The 19,913-nt window shown below is 38.9% G+C and overlaps 1 protein-coding gene across 5 annotated transcripts in view; it reads left to right on the top strand.

Annotated features, from left to right (window-relative positions):
• Window positions 1-19,095, top strand: part of ARHGAP20 (Rho GTPase activating protein 20) — a 138,144-nt gene extending 119,049 nt beyond the window's left edge. For all 5 annotated transcript variants that reach the window (XM_068556246.1, XM_068556243.1, XM_068556242.1 and 2 more), the window contains exons 10-15: window positions 3,788-3,966; window positions 5,361-5,522; window positions 10,017-10,126; window positions 12,535-12,724; window positions 13,913-14,027; window positions 15,100-19,095. In XM_068556246.1, coding sequence (XP_068412347.1) covers window positions 3,788-3,966; window positions 5,361-5,522; window positions 10,017-10,126; window positions 12,535-12,724; window positions 13,913-14,027; window positions 15,100-16,952 — 2,609 coding nt within the window. In that variant the 3' untranslated portion in view covers window positions 16,953-19,095. The remainder of the gene's footprint in view (window positions 1-3,787; window positions 3,967-5,360; window positions 5,523-10,016; window positions 10,127-12,534; window positions 12,725-13,912; window positions 14,028-15,099) is intronic.
• Window positions 19,096-19,913: the final 818 nt, after the last annotated feature.

Here is a 19,913-nt window from a genome sequence, read left to right as displayed (position 1 = left end):
GTGGTTAAGAATCCACCTGCCAGTGCAGGGGACACAGGTTCAAGCCCTAGACCAGGAAGATCCCACATGCCACGGAGCAACTAAGCCTGTGCACCACAACTACCGAGCCTGTGCTCTAGAGCCCACAAGCCACAACTACTGAGCCCGTGCACCTAGAGCCCATGCTCCTCAACAAGAGAAGCCACTGCAGTGAGAAGCCCGTGCACAGCACTAGCCCCCACTCTCCACAACTAGAGAAAAGCCTGCGCACAGCAACAAAGACCCAGTGCAGCCAAAAATAAAATAAATTTTAAAAAGGAACCCTCCCTCAGTTCCACAAAGCCCCACATGTCTCATGGCATGAGACATGTTGGTCTTCAAAGTGAGATGTTTTGGGGGCTCATCCCTCAGATGCCAGATCTTAAAAGTTGGGGTGACCTATGTGGGGTGTGAACCCTTCACTCCTTCTGGGGAAGCTCTGGGTTTTGAGTTTCTTCCTGACTATGGGTCATTGCACGAGGGGTGGGGTTTATGGTGAGATGGTGTCTCAGCCTTTTCTACCCACTTGGATGTAGTTTCCTTCTCATTTGCCCGACGTAACAGGGTCTCTCTGCCAGTTTTGAGGGGTTTTTCAGAGGAAATTGTTCCGTATATAGCTGTAGATACAGTGTATCCATGGGAGGAGGTGAGTTCAAGATCTTCCTACATCACCATCTTGCTAAAATTTCTAATTAAGGGGTTTTTGTGGTGGTTATTTATTACTCTTTAATAATCTATAAGCACAAACTTTTAAGAATTACAATTTTTAATATTCAGTTCCATAATTTAAGCATGAAGAAACTCTAGCTTGAATCTTGCCAGAATTGTTTAGGAAAGCTGGATGTACATGAATTTCATTTGCTCTGCATTTACATCATCCTAATCTTTTTTATAACAATTGCATGTTTTTTCATCAGCCTTTGACATTTAGAAAGTAAGAGCTATGCATTAAAACCTCTGCAAGAAAGTAAACTTTAATGAAATTTTTTTTCTCTCAGTCCCAAAAGGAACATGAACTCTAAAATTGACTGTTGTACATAATAAAAGGCATGGCTGCAGCTGAAAGCATTTATAATAAAGTACAGAACTCAATTTCTACTTTATCCTCTGTCTACATTCATCAGATAGCTGGGTATATAACTTTATGATAGAGCATTCTTCCTAAGAAGTGTGTGAAAGCTAAAAAATCAAATAAATCTGGTTTCGAAATAGTGAAACCAGATTAAATGTGAGGAAACTAGACGGAGTACAACTACTCAACATATATAAGGATACATATTAAACAAACATTTGCACAGATTGACGTTGCTGGCATACAGGAACCCCCTTCTGGATTTAAGAATAAGGTTCAGTTTCCTTTTCTGTTTTTTAAAATGGTGGAGGTTGGGAATGTCAGGGCAGAAAGGAAGCGCTTTAGTTAAGCAGAGTCTGGTATTCCTTCCTGTCTGCATACTTCCTGAAGGCTGTTACCCAGATGGAGAAAGGGTGTGGGGCGGAGGTCCTCTTTGTGGAGAGGAGATTGGTGTCTTAGCAGCTTTAATCAAGATTGCTATGACCTATGCCCTGAGCAAAGTAGCACTTTTCATACACTATCCTATTTAATCCTCTCAATAAGGCTTTGAGGTGTAGGTAATTTTCTCATTTTAAAATTGAAGAAAAAGGGTAAATAACGTGCACAAATTAGTGTTTGAGCCAGGAGTCTAAGTGGGCTCCTGACTCCAGAACCAAAGACCTTTACACCTGGATGTATGCACATTAATGATGCACTGACTGTATCCCGAGGAAGCCAAGGGTGGATGATGGTCTGAAGGCTTTTCAGTAAAATGTTACTTATTTGATTATCCTCCCACTATTTGGCTTTTTTAGTATTTGGTTTAAGTTGGTTATGCTAAGGAAATAAACAGTAAAAAACACTTGTTTGAAATGAGCATTTGACACTGCCGATCGCGTCCTCCCTGAAAAGATCATCTCCTTCATTGTTCCATTGTCAGGGAGTGCTGAGTAGCTGAACGTCATCTCTGGCATCTTGGTTGCATGTCAGGACCACGCAGCTGAAGTGTATTGACTAATCCCGTGCACTGTCCCTAGAGAAAATGGAGTCTAACCCTGTGTGGTCGCCACCTGGGAGTTATGGCCTTTCAAATCTCAGCCCTGTTAGCCTTAACCGCAAGCTGTTTTGAATCTGCCCCACACACGTGCATGCTTCGGGGATCAGCCAGAGATTTGGGCAGAATTTATACACAATGTTTGGGGCTCCCACTATTCAGTTTTCTCCTTTCTGGGATCCCCCACCCCTCACTTTCCAGCTGCGCTGGTTACCTCCATCTGTATTCTCTAGTTTTTTCAAGCCAGTAGAAGTGCAGGTTTCTCTCCCAATTTTAGTCACCCCTACACCCTGGGGCCCGTCCTCTGGCTGAAAGCTGTAAAAATAGGAAACTTACCCAGTGCCATGCCATTCCCTTCTTCCAAGCGTCAGACTTTTACCTCCACTGTCTGTCTTCTTTTGGTTACTCTTTAGTGCCTTCAGGTAGGCTTTTATATTTTGTAATTTTGTCCAGAGTTTATAGTTGTTACCTGTGCGTATGTGTTGAGGGCCAGAGGGCACACACGGCAGAAAGGTCCAAAAGGAACCTTAATGACTGTCTTTTTAAGTACCAAATTCTGTGCAAATCAATCAACTTTCATGTTAAAATTAGATACAGCTGACATCAAAAAGTCTTAGAATTATGATCTCACAAAATCATGATTCACTGTTGACCTTTCTTACTTCTGCCTGTTTTGTTCATACTATCTTTTACCACCTAAATGTCTCCTCAGTTCAATTACTGTTTGAGAATGATTTGTTGAGTAGTTAACTTCACGCAAGTCGTGGTGCTAGATCCTCTACCTATTGAAATCGTGTTCATTCAAAATTCACATCAAATGCACATGCCTCCAGGATCACTCCCTCACTCCTAGTCGGTAGATAGATGTGCTTTATTGTTCTTCTGAATACCTTTGATGCTTTGTTCCCCCCTTATGACATTTTATTTATTAATATACTTGCTTTTCCCTCACCCCCCCGCCATCACCAGCCTTGTTCCCCTGTTAGATTGTAAACTTTACCATGGCAAGGGCAAGTCTCACTCATGTTTGTATCCATCCATGCTTCCTTAAACATGCTTTTTAAAGTCAGGAACCAAAAAGATACATAAAAGTCTTTGCAGTTGGAAAAAGGGGGAATATAGAACATTAGTTTCCTATATCTCTATCCTCAGTAGTAGAGTGGAACATCAGATAATAAAGCATTCTTGTTTCTAGAGAGCACCTTAATAGAGACAACTCTTCTTCCCCTAATTCTTCTTCTTCCTCTTTGTTTACCTCCTCCTCCTCCTCTTCCTCTTTCCCCTTCTCCTCTCCTCTCTCCTTTTCCCCTTCTTCCTTTCTTTGTCTCACTATTTAATTGTGATCTAATTTAATCTTCAACTTTTTTTGTATGCTTAGTCTCCGCTTCAAAATGGGTTATGTGTTGGTATGAAACCCTTTTGCTTTAATTTGTTATAGTTCAGTAAGGGATCCCTTCTTTTACCTATGAAAATTTAGTGCCAGAACTTAACTAAATAGCACAGTAATGTCTCCAAGATAGATAGGCGAATAACCCAAATGTTTGATTCTTCCTTAATTTATAAACTACTGAGCCATAGTAATGAACATACTGTAAAATGAGAACTGTAGAAATAAGATTAAGTGAATTAAATTATTTTCCCTAATAATCTCACTTTTTCCTTAGATTCAGGTCAGAAGACATTTAAAAGGAGAAGATCTATCATAAACTGGGCCTTCTGGCGGGGCTCTAGCATTCACCTGGATAACTTGCCCATGTCACCAACATCTCCTGTGCCAGGACAGCTCTTTGGGGTTTCTCTGCCAAATATCTGTGAGAACGACAATCTGCCCAAAGCTGTCTTGGTAAGTCTCATTTTGGCCTGTAACACTAACAGGAAAGGAGGTTTGGAAAGGAGGGCTCGGGGAGGTAAATCGATCCCCAAATGGAAAATTATAGACACCCGTGGCTCTGGCTGAGAATCTTTATTATTACTTAAAAGAATAAAAATCTGATTAAGCTATTGCAGAGTCATAAGGCAGACATAATGGGGAGAGATGATCTAGTCTACTGGTTTCAGGGAAAAGCCACATAAACCTGCTCAGATAAATTAGAATCTGCTCTGTAGACAGAGAATCCACATTAGCCCTCACATTTCTCCCACAGCCTTTCTTGAACCGTACATTGTTCAGAAAGTCTCATTTAATCACTTTAGCAACAGAGACTAAATCTTATACTTCTATACTAAATCTTATATTTTTATTTGTATTCCAGGTCTTTAAGCATAAAGATATATCTGCTGGCATTTAATTATCTTTTGTATGTAGAAGAGATCAAATGAAAGCCACTGAGTATTATTGTCTCTGGTTAATATAGTAAATGATCACTGTTAAGCAACATTTATTGAGTGTCCAGTATCCTCCAAGCACTATGCTAGATGCCTGGCACTTTTTCCTGTATTGTGCATCTAATGTACTAGGCTAGCCACTTTATTGCTTATCCGTCACAACAGATTTAGAGGGTAGTTACCATCATCATCATATCATCATCACCATCATTCCTACTTTACAAATTAAAGGAAAATAAACCCTCGAGTTTACCAAAGGTCACACAATAAATACGTGTCATAGCTAGGTTCCAGATCCCATGGGTTGCTCGTCTCCAACACCTATTCTCTTCCTACATGGCAAGCAGAGGACACACAGAAAGAAAGAAAGCAAAATGAAAGATTGAACAGAATGGAATGGAATGGAATGAAGAAAGCTTACTGGAAGAGATGATTTTGGAGGCTGATTTTAAAAGAAGGAAGTAAACACAGGAAGTAGAATAAAATGTAAAGTCACATGAAAAGAAAGACAATCAAATGGAGAGTGAATTTGGCAAGAGCATTTCCATATTAGGGGAAAAGGGTCCATATTAGAGAATAATGGGGAAAGGGTAGTTAGGGAGGAGAGAGACAAGTTAACAGGTACCTTGAAGTGACTGTTGGTTCACTGAAAAAAGACAGTCTCATTAAAGCAAGCGTTTAAAGTAAAGTGTTTTAGATGTTGAATATAGCAAGAATAAATAGGAGAAAGAGATTTAGAGATAGCAAAAAACAAATTGACTTTAAATCTCTAGGAGGCCATCTAGCCCCAATCCTTCAGGGCTTCCCCCTGTTATACCCTAGCCTCTGGCAGCTGGAGAGGGCAAATATATGTTCCCTTGCTTGTTATGCATGAAGTGCCATTTTGATTTTTTTTCCCTTGCTTCCCCATAGGATATGCTTTTCTTTCTTAACCAAAAAGGACCCCTCACAAAAGGCATCTTCAGACAGTCGGCCAATGTGAAATCCTGCAGAGAGCTGAAAGAGAAACTGAATTCTGGAGCTGAAGTACAACTAGACTGTGAATCTATTTTCGTGATAGCATCTGTCTTAAAGGTAGGGGAAGTTCTCCCTTCATCCACCCCACAGCATAGCTCTGGAGAAAGACAACTGGTTTCTCTCATTATAACATTATCCCCATCTGCAAAAGGACCATAATAGAATTAGAATCTTAAAAAGTGTTAAATAACACTTCACAAAGTCACATTGGCCTTTAAAAGCCACTGCTAATGATGTGGCATGTCAGATAGGCTTTTTAAAATTTTTTCATCCCACATCACTCTCCTCATCTTCACATCTGCCAATCCCGTGCAAAAAAATTAAATTAAATAAAAATTAAAAATAATCATAACACACAGCATATTTACCAAAGTAAACATCCTGATGACTTTCTCACAATCTCACTATCTTCCTAATAAAGGCAAAATTTTCCAAAGTAAACTTTTATTAAACTTTGAAACGGAGTTTACCAGAGTAAACAAACATTTGCCTAACAACTGAAAGAAAAAATTGCTCACTGAGACCACTGAAAATTCCATTCATTTAAACAGTCACCCCCTAATGCCTTTTAAAAGTAAAGTTGGAGTAGGAATGACTCCAACATCCAGTCCTTCTTTTATGAAATCCTTACCACATTTGGCATTCTTAAAGTTTCTCACCCTTCATCCCATGTGTGTCTGGTATTTCACAGTAAGCTTCTTTGCTGCAAATATTTTTGCCACGTAACTAATTGGCCACGGGTCAACTTTGCCACAAAAAATAAAATAACTGGTTGACAGTTTGTTTTGACATACACAATATAAAAATCATGACAAATGATGATGATTGGTCCCAAGAGTTGGTTTCATATTTTGAAACACTACATTGGAGGTGAAGGAGGCCAAGGGCCTTGAAGGCATAGCATGAACCCACATTTCCCCTAGAACTTTGGAACATTTATCAATGGACAAATGACAGTATGCCAAAAACATACAATGCTGTGGAAGGCTTTCACAAACACTCAGGCACAAATATGCATCCTAGTACCTAGTATTTGAAACCCGGTGCCTCTCTTAATGAAGGAAGAAATTTTAGCAAAAAAGAAAAAGTGTGATGCTGAACAAGAGACGAATCAACAAGCAAAAAAAATGTATAAAATATTATGAACGAAAGACTTGGAAGACAAGTGCTTAAGTACAACCCACAAAATAATGTCAGTTAATTGTGCAGTATTGCCATGAATCTACACACATTTTAAATGTGTTCAAATATTTTGCATTTCACAATAAAATCTTTAATTTTGTTACTCTCATGTTTCATTATATCCTTTTTAATGTCCCTCATTTATTTTTTGTTATTTTACCTTTTATGGTAGAATTGCCTTACAGCCAATTCATTATTTGGTAAAAGTTTTTGCAGCAAAAATGCTTGTGGCAGATAAGCTTACTTATGGCAAAAAAACCTAGAACCCACCCCTGTGGTTACTTAACTCACATCCACAGTTGAGTTAGACTTCTAAAATGTTTTCCTCCTCACATTCTTGAAAATGCCTCACATTTTTGGAAAACCTAGAGTCAAAACCAGCTTTTAGCAGAGCTTTTGACCTCAGCAATAGCTTCTGCAGACCAGCATCAGGCTCCCATCTCCCAGCAGGGTTGGAATGCACCAGAGCTAGGGGTGGAGACAGTGCCCCAGCCTGCATCCCAGGGCCTGGGGCATAAAAACCAAATTAAGGAAAACATGGTGAAGAAGACTCTTGCATATCCCTACTGCTGGTCAGTTGCTTACAGAATCATACTTTATGACTTAATGAACAATCAGATGTCTCTTGGTAAAAGGGCCATGTCTGCTCTTAAACAACCCCTGCCATGGACTTTCATAATAAAGTGTCACTCAAAAGAACTGGAGAATTGGAGCTAGGTTCGTCTAATGTATTTTACACAGGATTTGTGATTACCCTTCAATCCTGGAGTACAATAAAAGTATGTATGGTGTGCTTAGCCACATACATGTCATACATGCAGATATATGCATGATGAATTTTTCTTTTTTTTTATCATATAATTACGCTTTCTCCCATCTCTTAATTTAAGAAGTTAAAGCCTATGTTTTAGAAAATTTTCCTTACTATGCTATTCATCACAGCACTATGCTTCTTAAAACTTTGTACTAAATTGTTGAGGCTATTACAAAGAAGTATGGTTCTAGAAGAGTTAAACTGTATTTCAGATTGAAGAAATTGTACTTATAGAAGAATAAACAAAAGACAGAAAGTAATCCAAATGATTGGAAAGTCTGGTTAGATGGATTCCAACTAATTAAAGTTTCATAATCATATAACTGTGTTTTACTCTCATTTCTTCCAAGTGGTTGCAGGAAAGGGAAACTTTTTGCCGAAAGTTTTTGAGCTTTTGTTTTGTTTTGTTTCTTGTTTTTAAGACTATTTGGAAGTGATACTTAAGTTTTCCTCTAATTTTTTGCTTATACTGGTTTTGTTTAAATATAAGCTTAACCTTCAAACTATAATTGGAAGAAAATTGCTTGAGATATTGTAATTTTGATCCATCAGACCTTTGAGGAAAAGTTCATTTTTAATCCTAGGAATCTCATCTCAAATTAATATGGGCATTCTGCTGATGGCCTGGGTTCTGGTTTTGGAGGGGAGGAGGCTTTCCGTTGAGTGCTAAGAGTTGGTGATTGCAATTCAGAACCAGCTCTCACATCCTTTCTCAGACTGAACGTGGTTGTTATTTCGTAACTTGTTATTCCAGCTGTGGAGAGTTCATTGAGATGTTACAAGTTATTATCTTTCAAGTGTAGGTTTTAAGATTTAATGATGTTTTTCTTCAAAACGGATGATAAGTATTTTTTCCACTGAGATTTAAAAAGAGAGCCATTGTCACTGCCCCAGTTTGAAATAACAGATTTTGGCTCTTCTGACTCTGACTTTTAAAGTAGGTGCAGCAACTAAAATTAGTCTGAAATTATGAAAATTCGGTAGCTTTACCCAAAAGAAAGAGGTAACTTTTGTGATGACACATCTGAATCACAAGTATCCAGGTACATTTCTACCGAAAAATATAATAGAACAGAGAAAGACTTTGTATCAGTCATCTTCCTACTTGTTAACTACTCTAAAACAAATGTATGATAATAGGTAACATGACTACAAAGAGGTTTATAAAAATTATTTTAGAATCTCAGTTATAGTTAGTTGACCTTCCCTGGTCCTTCACTAATATTTGACCATATGACAAATAGCAACAGTTCAGTAATGACCTCGACTATGTCGGGGACTGTGCTTGGCATTAAGGTGTATGATGTAGAAGGTGAGGGTCTGACCCTGCCCTGAAGGAGCTAATAAGCTAGTGGGGGACATGCTCACCTAATTAGCTAACTGCAACACTTAGGTATCACAGCTTCCATCTTAGTAATAAAAACATGACATATAAGTAACAAGTTGTGCATTGCCGTTTTAAAGCACATAGATGAAGTTGCTGATTTGATTTTCCAGCAAGGATTAAAATTATTCAGTTGCAGACTTTCACTTATCTCCATGTTGTAGGCAGGAACTTGCAAGAGGATAGTCAACCATGGGTACAGTGCTTAGACATGAAATTGAGTTTTGTCTGCCTGAAGTTTACTAAGGTGGAGATCAGACTTTGCAAGCTTGGCTTATTAGAACCATGCCAAAAGCAGCAGAGAGAGTTGGCCTAGATCAGAAAGGAACATAGGACCAGGACCAAAATTAGTTCATTTTTAAGCTTTTTATTAACATATGTCAAACAACAAACTCCGTTGATATATATCCTACTTGTGTCGTAGTCTGGTTTCACCACACCTAGCCCTGCCAGTGGTCTCAGCATAAAAGGCTCTCAAAGGCCAGAAAGGATAATGTACCAGGGACATATTATTTAATGTACATTAGGCATGGGATGCTGTCCTAGGCTCCCAGAGCCCAGCCATAGCCTGGAGTGCTTTCTCCCCATGATACATGAGAGCCCTTCTATGGGCAATATAAGGAGAAACTCTAAGTACCTCTGGATGGAATTATTCATCAATGCCACTGGAATATAAAGTTCTAAAATAACAGGGACTTGGTTTTATTTACTACTCTATCCCTAGCACCTTAAACAGTGCCTGGCACATATGAATAAATGTGTATAGAATGATTGGACGACTGATTACCACATTATGAATCTCACAAATATCTTCATGCATTTCTTTTAACTAGTGAAATAAAAAGGATTTAGGATGGTTTGCCAGACCCTGCCATGTTATACTAATTTGCTAAAATGTACACACACAGGAGGTTTCATCCCAAACAGGTTGTCCATTATCTTTACCACTATAGTCCGGAATCCAATTTCCCTCTGGTTTTTGTTAGAAAAATATCAAAGCATGCATTTCTATGTGTGCTCATCATTGAAGGGTTGGCACAGAGCTCTGTGTATTCCAAAGAAGGGACAACTTAACTGTACTTTCCAATAATGTGTCTTCTTTGTAATTTCTCTAATACATAATTAACATGAGAATAACAATTTAAAATATTTATTTTTCCCTCTATATAAGGATTTTCTACGAAATATTCCAGGAAGTATTTTTTCGTCAGATCTCTATGATCATTGGGTCTGTGTAATGGATCAAGGAAATGATGAAGAGAAAATAAATGCAGTTCAAAGGTAATTATTCTAATTTGGTCATTTATCAAAAATACTTTTTAGAAAACTTACATTTTATAAGCTTGTCTATTAATGTAATATGACTATCAAAGTCAAATCCATGAGGACCAGTTTAAAAATAGATTTATGCTAGCTACTGTCATTGTTATTGTTTTTTTCCCTAACCTTATTAACATAGAATACTCGACCATTGTACACCTTCTGTATATCTGAATCTGATAGGAGCTGAAACCCATTAGACCAATAGCTAACACAGTAGACCCAATCTACAATTTATGATCTTAGTTTTGGTAAATATTTAACTAACCAGACAATTCCTTATATACTTCACTTAGCAACTGAATTCATATAGAGAAAATTCCTTCCCCTCAAGGAACTAAGTCTAGTCGAATAGATAGAATAGATAAAACAAAGAATAACAGTGTAGTATAATCAGTGCTATGAAAGAGACATATGGAGAAGTGTATGTGGGAATACTACAGAGGGAAAAGTATATTGTCTGTATTCATGCAAAGAATACACTGCCTATACTCATGCAAAGGTAAGTTGCTGGCAGGACTCGCCACCCTGATTCCTGAATATTTCCTGCATTATAAGAGAAGCAATGCTTCCCCAGTTCTGTGAAAACCCAAGAATCCCAATATCATTTATTTGCCTATGCTTGTTTAGTACAGGTTTTTCTTGAGCAGCTTTCAAATACAAATTATTATCTACACACTGCTATTGATAGACACCTTTTATCAGTAGAAGAAAATAGTATAACTGTTGAAGACACCAGAATCAAAGCCATGTAACAAAATTCTATCTCTGCTTCCATTAAGGTTTGGTGGAAACCATTCAGAGGGAGTGAACCTCAGATTCTGTATTTTGTTGCTCATTGTCTAAAACCTTATATTCTACAGACTGTTAAATGGGCGATTTTTTTTTAAAGAGGGTAGACTTATGGCTTTCATACAAATACAAAATGAACACATGAAAGATTTTATTTAAAACATTAATTAATGAGAGAACTAGTAAGATATTACTGCCAGTTCAAAGGAGATTTCAAACTATCAATACCACAGCTTACATAGTTAAATCAGAAATGCTGAAATGAATTTACACGTAGATGCAAAACTGACTTTTACTACTGGGGCACGGGGGTGTGTGTACAAATAAACCATTTATCTCTCCACCAGACAGAATTTTCCAGTCTATAGACAAGTGTTAAGTGCATTGCTGTCAGTAATCTACAATTTTCAGAGTTGTAAAATAACTCAAAGGTTTAGGGCCCCCATAGAATCAGATACCCTAGAGCATGGGTCCCCAACCCCTGGGCCGTGGACCAGTACCAGTCTGCGGCCTGTTAGGAACTGGGCCGCACAGCAGGAGGTGAGTGAGCGGTGGGTGAGCGAGCGAAGCTTCATCTGCTGCTCCCCATCACTCCCCATCGCTCGCATTACCGCCTGAACCAGCCCCCCCCACCCCACTGTCCATGGAAAAATTGTCTTCCATGAAACCAGTCCCTGGTGCCAAAAAGGTTGGGGACCACTGCCCTAGAGTATGATAGACAGTGCCTTACTTTCCACTGAATACATTCAGTAATCTTTTGGTCCATTTCAGTATCTTTCATAATTTGTCCCTACAAAACTGTACTCATTGTCAGTCCATAGTGCTGAAGAAACACCTCTCTGCTGTTTATGCAACAGGAGTCAGATTACCCAATGTAACCCCAGGTTACAGATTCTTGTTGGAAAAAAGCAACAACCATGACTATCAACATATGTTTTCTGTATGGTAGTAAAAATCATTTTTAGTGAATGATCATTTAAAATCCCTTATCAATGACAAAATAGGAACAGTAGGAAAAATACTATCGTAAGCTTGACTTATGTGTGAAAGTAATACCAGTGAGATGAAGAGATGTGGGACAAAACTGACCTCGGAAGCTGTTGGAGCAGAGCATAAGCTCTCAGAATGGACCTGGGAGTCTTTGTAGCTGAAGTTTGGGTTTTTACCAAGAGACAGAATCCTTGTGTTGCTACTTGGAAGTAAAGGAGCATATTAAATATAACTGTTTAATTTCATCAGAAAGTTTTTTGGGGTTTTGGTTGAGAATATTCTGGAATGTTACGGGATTTGCATAAGACACATTGCACCAGTTTCAGGTAAATATTTCAGGCAGCATTTTTCTATGAACCGTTTTTCTGCATTCTTTCACATTTTCATTGGATTGTGAAGGCAGTGTACAAAATAAATAAATAAATCTCCAGTGCTCACTTTCTCTCCTATGTACAGGCAGTCCTCACTTTGCATGTACCATGTTAACGCACTTTCCTGTACATCTGAACTGTGAAAAGCAAGGGCTGCCTGGCTATACAAGTTTTCTATGAAATGTTTGCTTAAAGAGTGCATTTTTCTGTCTTTAGGCTATTAGACCAGCTTCCAAGAGCCAATGTTATTCTCCTAAGGTATCTTTTTGGGGTATTATACAACATTGAGCAACATTCCTCATCCAATCAGATGACTGCATTTAATTTAGCAGTGTGCATCGCTCCAAGCATTCTTTGGCCTCCTACTTCCTCCAGCCCAGAACTAGAAAACGAATTTACAAAAAAGGTAATGAAGTTTTTCATTTTTATGCTGTGAGGGACCAAGTCCCCATTTTGAACCTAACATTCAGGGTATTAATTCTGAAAGATATTTTCTTAAATAATTTCAGTACATACTCTTATAAATTTGAGTTCATTGAGTGTTTTATCCTATCCTGGTAGACTGTAGAAAGGTGATTTCTTGAGCAAAAAAAGTGATAGCAGTTGGATTACTTCCCTTTTCCCTTTCAGGAGGAAAACCAACTATGACTGACTGACTTAAACCATAGAGTGATAAGAAAGCAGTTGATATGATTTTAAAAAGAAATAAGGACTTTGGAATTTGACAGGTCAGGGTTGGATTCTCTGCCCTACCACTTGCCAGATGTACAATCTTGGGCAAAATTAGTTACATTGATCCACAGTTTCCTCATCTAAAAAATGGAGGTGTTGATAAAACATAGTTCATACAGTAGTTACTTGAAATCACACTCGTGTAGGGCCTGGTGGTTAGTACAGGGGTGGGGGTATCGGTTCCCCTTGCTCCCTGCATTCTGCCTGCTCCTTTGCCTCAGCTGTTGGGGCAAGAAAACTATGTAAAGGTTCCGGTATATCCCATGGAGGCACAAAGCTCCCTAGTAAAATCTTACCTCTTCCCCCAAGCACCTCCAGTTAGGGAGCCTAAGGGAAGGAAATGCATAGGAAGAGACTTGTCAGGCAAAATGCAAGTTTTCTCTCCAGCTGTCTCTCTCCTTCACAATAAATCCACAGAGGATACCTACCCACTTCCCACGCTTATGACACCTGCCTTTTACATAAGAAATGCATTTTATAAGTGTTCATCTAATGATGCTTCATGAATTTTAATGAGAAGGTATATTTCTTCACCCCAAATGCCCTATAGAGAATACTTAAAATTACTCTAATTTTAAAGACAGAACTCTTGGCATAAAAATGTTAGCATTAAGCCAAGGCCACACATAATAACAAATAATAACTTTAGTCCACTGATTAAAGTTAATTTCTATACTCAGACTACTGTTGAAAGCATCATAGTTTTTTAGAGGAAACTGTATTGTATACTTTTAAAGCAGACATGAATTTTTCTCAGGATTCTTTTGCATTTTTTGTTAGAATCAGGATTCATATATGAAATGTGATCTATAGACATGCTATATGAGAAGTAGCAGTTCATTTTTGTCCCTTTTTTGTGCAGGTTTCTCTTCTTATACAATTTCTGATTGAAAATTGCTGTCGGATATTTGGAGAAGAAATCACTTCCCTCTTGGGAGAGGTTTCAGTGAGATGTGATACTAGAGAGAATGCCTCAGGTATTGTGAATAATTGTATTGTTTTTTGTGGGAAACAGACACACATCTGTGAAGATCAGCTGGGACAGTGGTTATCCTGGAGCCCACAGCAGCTCAGGTGAAGGGGGCCTCTCACCTGGGTTAGTGGGCCTAGGACTTCTGCTCCTTCCTTAGAAGGCCTGCTAATAGGTCAGGGTATGTTAACACCGTGGTAGGGTTAAGAAATGTATAAGACAAGGTCCCAAACTCCAAGAAGTTGTTAGTGGCAGCGTTATATGGTGTGATGTTTGTAACCTTTCTTTAAATAAAACTTTACAGGGAACTCCAATATGAATAACACAGCCGCTGTGGTTGAAACTGTAGTAGAAGGCCCAGAGGCAGTAGAGGCAGCCCTGGTTTTTTTACTCCTCACCTTCCTCCTAGAGGTCCCTGAGACTTCTCAGAATTCTAGTGCACTGCAAAAGCACTTTAAAAACAACTAGCTTCATGGGGCAGGCCAGGGTGTGTTAGGGGTAAAGACATTCAACGTTCCAGATTATGAATTGCTGTACCACCAATTACTAGTTATGTTACCTTTGGCCAATTATTCTATGCCACTGAAAATCATTATCTTCGTTTATAAATATGGATAACCATAATATCTAACTGTGATGGTTGTATTAAAGATTAAATAAAGGATAGTAAAAAAAACTTTGTCAAATAGAAGTTGATAGGGTTAGTAAATGGTATCTCTGAGACTAGAGTTAATTATGTATATCCACCAGCTAATCCATTTAAAAGACAAGAGTCTTATTCAGAACCTGGGTATATCTGGCATTAATTCCTTTATATTTTTAACTGTTCCTTGGTATCTCCTCATTGCTTTGAGGAAATCTTACTTAAGGAAAGCCCATTTCTTCAGGAACTGAGGTAATAAATCTAGTATACCGCAACAGTTTATTTTTAATTCTGCACTTACAACTGGGAAGATTGTGAAAGATCCTTTCTTTCTTTAGAGTAGGAATTTGAACAATCTGCAAGAAAACAGAATTAAGCTAAACATCATCACAGTTGGGTAAGTAAAAACAATAATCATGATTCGCTTTTTCAACAGATATCTCTTGCTTCCAACTGAATGACTCCTCCTATGACAGCTTGGAGAATGAGCTGAATGAGGATGTTGACGCCCCGTGTAGTGACTTGGTAAAGAAACTTGGTCAGGGTAGCAGAAGCATGGACTCCGTGTTAACCCTCAGTGACTACGACCTCGACCAGCCTGAGGTAGAAGGTCTTTTAACCCTGAGCGACTTTGACTTAGACCATTGTAAAGATGAAGACGTTCAACTGGAGCAGCCTCTTGAATCCAAGCCAGTGAACATTGCAGTGTACACAAAGGACCCCCTGCAGGATCACGCCAGGGCCCCCTCTGGCACGAGCACGCCCAGCCACCTGTCCACAACTGCAGCAGATGCTCCAAAAAGCTTGAGGCGACACCGGCGCTGCTCAGAGCCCAGCTATGACTATCTAGATTCAAAGCTTTCCTATCTCAGGGAGTTTTATCAGAAGAAGCTACGCAAGTCCAGCTGTGATGCAATTCTCTCGAAAAAAGATGAGAACCATCTGAATCAGAATCAACCCCTCCAGGAAGAGGGTAAGACGTGTTTTAAAAAGAGTTTAGTCATAGGCACTGATATCAAGAAAAATGCCACTAGTAAAAATGTTAAGAAGAAAAGCTTGTCCGATAATGAAGGAAATCATGTAAAACTTTTTCCTAAATCCAAGCCAGTAGCTATTTCCATGGCATCTTATAGTCACATGTCCTCATGTGATCATCCCAGGAGCCAGACCTTTGATACAGATACGTCTGGGTACTCCCCACCACACACAACAGATGCCCTCAAGAGTTCAAGGAGGCACCGGCGATGCTCAGAGCCCAACATTGATGACCAACACTGCAAACTGACCTATCTCAGGGGGATTCATTCAAAGAAACAACATAAAGCCAGCTATGAAGCCAGTCTCTTGCATGGAGAGGAAGATTATCTCAAGCGGCACAAGTCTTTGCAAATGGAGGGGCAAAAGCTTATTAATCAGAGTTTGGTCATGGGGATTGAGGTGGGCAAGACTAGTGCCACAAACCGAAACACTGATAAGGTTTTACCCCCAAGATTAAACATTTGCTCAAGGACTAGCTATTCCAGCTTGTCCTCCCCAGGCACTTCTCCATCTGGCTCATCAGTGAGCTCCCAAGACAGTGCTTTTTCTCAGATTTCTGAACACTCCGTGTTTACACCCACTGAAACTTCCTCTCCAATAGATTGCACTTTTCAGGCTCAAAGAAAACAGGAAGAGCTTTCTTCTGACTTTAGCACTTCCAGCCTCATTTCTGGAATTCCTGGTCCCTCATCAGGGCAGGCCAGCGGCCGCCTAGCTTATACAAAAAAGGACAGTGTAGAGTGGCATTCACAAATGCATTCTGTAACTCTTCACCCCAGCACATGGTTGAGAAATGGAGTAGCCAGTTTGAAAAACTGGTCCCTCAAAAAGAAGGCAAGGGCACCCAGACCAGAGGAAAATAAAATAGGTTCTGTAAAAGGACACACGGAGCCTCCTCCACATGCTTCTGGTGTTTCAGAAGCCAACGCACTGGATGAGAGACAGAAAGACATGCCCCGAAGGGCGGCTGAAGGGCTTGGAGCTGTGCAAACAGCCCGCTGGTATAGTTCTTACCCCAGCCAGGACTCAGAGAAACACTGTAGCTCTCCAGTCAGCCTAGTGGAAGACAGACTCGGGCTTTGTATGAAGTCACCCGAGGAAGGAGAGGTTAGTGGGCAGTGTTCTCCTGGTACTCTGCCTCACGGAAGATCCTCACCCAGCTCTTTGACTGTGGGTCATGTGTGCAGCCCAGACTCAGGGCCTACAGTGGTTTGTGATGTTGAGGACAGACATTTGACCAAAGACATTTAACCACAATAAGAATCTGATGCCTACAAGAACAGAAACTGGGCTAATCATGATATAAAGATAATAATTATTATGACCTCTTTGTGTAAAATACCTGGGATGGGTAGCATAAGGATAATCATTGCTAATACTTAGGACAACAAAAGAATTCTCTTTATTGAGACTATTTGGCAAAAAGTTTAGACTCAAAAGTTTTGTCACCTAAGTGTTTGGGAGGCTTTTCCTTATTAGAGCATGGTTTGGTCCTGTCATGCGTTTTAAGAGCTACAAGCAGAGGGCTAGAGAAAGCATCTTCTGTAGAGGAAACATGCCATGTATGATGAAATTAGTAACCTGAGAAAGCCAGGATGTCAAAAGTGAAGAATAGGAACTGTAGAGAGAGAGGGAAGGGTGCAGAGAAACAATCCACATTCCATGGAATGTGCTTAATAAGGAGGCGAGAAAAATGCCACTAATCAAAGCTACAGAAGGAAAACATGTTCAAGAATAAAGGAAATTATTTGAAACTTTTCCCCAAATCTGAACCAGTGGCCATTTCTGTGACATCTTATAGTCAGTCACATGCCCTCACAACATCATTTCAGGTGTTAGCCCATTGATGCAGCTAGAGAGGAAGAAAACTGCAGTGATTCAAAAGCCATGAGTACCATGATATAATAGTTTTTTGTTTGTTTGTTTGGTTTGGTTGTGTTGGTTGTGTTTTTCCATTAGTATTTCATTGCTCCGCAGAGGTTCCAGGACACAGAACTATGAGGAGAAAGAAAAAGATGGTTGCTCATTTCAGTGTCCTTGCAAGGTGCCTGAGCTAGAAACGTTCTCCAGAAATGCATTTTTCCTATTACAAGGTGACCTTCTGACTGTGTTTGCTGTCTCAGTGTGGAGGAAAAAACTGCCACAGCAGTCCTTTCTCTATTACACGATTGCTATTGCCAACATGTGATCAAAGCATGGCTCCTCTTTGCTGAAATGTTTTTCTGCTCCTTGCCTCTTAGATTAGTCAGCCAGAAAAAATTACTGGTAAATCATCCCTTTTCTGATTGTCACTTGGCAGTTGAGAACAGTTTTGAGGTTGGCAGGTTATAAAGAGTCACAGAATAGAGGAACCATAAGAGTGGCTGTCAGGCCTTCTTTCAGACAGTCATCGGCTTTGGATTTTCTTACCTCCAGAAGTTTTTACATATTATTTGTCCCAAATGATTCATGGTTTATACCCATTGGTTTATTTCATATCCATGGACATTTCTCCTCTCTCTTGCCTTAAAGTTTATACCAGTACCTCTCCTGGATTATTTCCATGGATTATTTGGTCTTGTCAGCCAGTGTGAAGGGGTAGAATCAGAAATGGATGTGCATCTTCCTTCATTTTAAATACTTACTTATAAGAAGTTGCTTAGAGCCCATTTGGTTTCTTTAGTTCAGTATCAGATGGACCTTCCTCCCACAAATTTGCTTATTCCAAATTATTTTTCTCAGCCACCCAGAAACTTTCATGTCAAAATGTTCTTTCACTGTTGTCCTAAAGGTTGCATTTTTCAGTTATAGAAAAAACAATAATGTTTTCTGTAAGATAGAAGAAGTCCTTTCAGTATTAGCTATAGGTGCTACCTACCTCTAGGGGACATGGCCCTGTTTGTCCTAAGCATTATAATTAACTTTTAGAACCCTCTCCAAAGAGCTCCTTTATGACACTGGCCATCTCAGTCACAGATGTGAAGTAGATTTTACCTTATAACTAACCACTCCTATATTTAGACTCCTAAGTGTCCATAGGCATCTTTTGTGGTATAATATATAAAGGCAACAGGGATTCCCCTCACCCTTAGGGCATACTACTGCAGAACCACAAGATGTGAATGAAGCTCTTACGGCTTGGAGTGTCTTTCCAGAAGAAATTGCTTCTCTACTTAACAAAATAATAGTTCTATCCTCTTTGCTTTCATATTGATGGATAGGAAATCATCCACTCAGTTTGAAGCATGGAAGAAAATAGATGCTGAGGTTCTTCAATAACCATTCCTACTCTCTGTGTTCCCTTAGATACTCCTGTAACATTTAATGTGAATAGTTAATATTGCTGTAAAGTATTATATTGTATGATTTGAAGACAGACTACATGTCATTTTATTATACTCTGTCAATCTATAATATATTAGACCATTGCTTTATCTAAAATGCTTTTGAGTTTGTATAATATATCTTGACAAATTTTACTACCATATGTCATGTAATAAATGTGTATTTTTGTATTTGCAGAAACTGCTGCTAAATTTTAAAGTTGTTTGGTTTTAAAGGCACTGATAATGGATATGTATGAAGTCCATTTTGTCTATTAAATAAAACACCATTCTTCAGAGTTAACAGTCCCACCAGAGCAATATTGCCCTTTGTAGACTCGTTTTAGCTAATGAGCCCAATTTCTGCTTAACATTGGAAATTTCATAAAATGTAATTAATGTTGAATTGGAACTTTGAGCTTTTAGTCATAGGCCATGGTCAGTCTCTCTAGAAAAAGAGGTTTTTTTTCTTTTATAGTTTTCTAATCTTACTGTTTACCAAACAAGTTATGCTTCAGACACAAAGTCTTCATTTTTCTTAGATACTATATTTACACTGCGCTCCTAGAATCAGATACGTATTAAGTCTATAGTCTCATATCAGAGAACCATCAACTCAGTTTAATTGATTGTATGAGATTTTCTTGTCTAAATTTGAACCATTCTGACCAGAGTATCCAGTTGATTCCAGACACGTCCAGACATTCCAAGATGTCTGGATCCAGATACTACAAGACATCAGTACTTATGAAGTTGTGTAAACTTATCAAATATTCTCATTTCCCATGACTGCTGCATCTTTGCCTTCTCAAAGTTCATGGAAGTTCACTCTGTGTAAGTTTAAGCACCATTTCAAGAAGATTCAAAAAAATATACTACCTTAGTCCAGAAAAAAATGGTTTGCTCTGAG

The sequence above is a fragment of the Eschrichtius robustus genome, chromosome 11, assembly GCF_028021215.1.
Source record: "Eschrichtius robustus isolate mEscRob2 chromosome 11, mEscRob2.pri, whole genome shotgun sequence".
NCBI classification, from domain to species: domain Eukaryota; kingdom Metazoa; phylum Chordata; class Mammalia; order Artiodactyla; family Eschrichtiidae; genus Eschrichtius; species Eschrichtius robustus.
The sequence above is the reverse complement of the archived record's forward strand: the minus strand, read 5'-3'. Positions and strand labels throughout refer to the sequence as shown.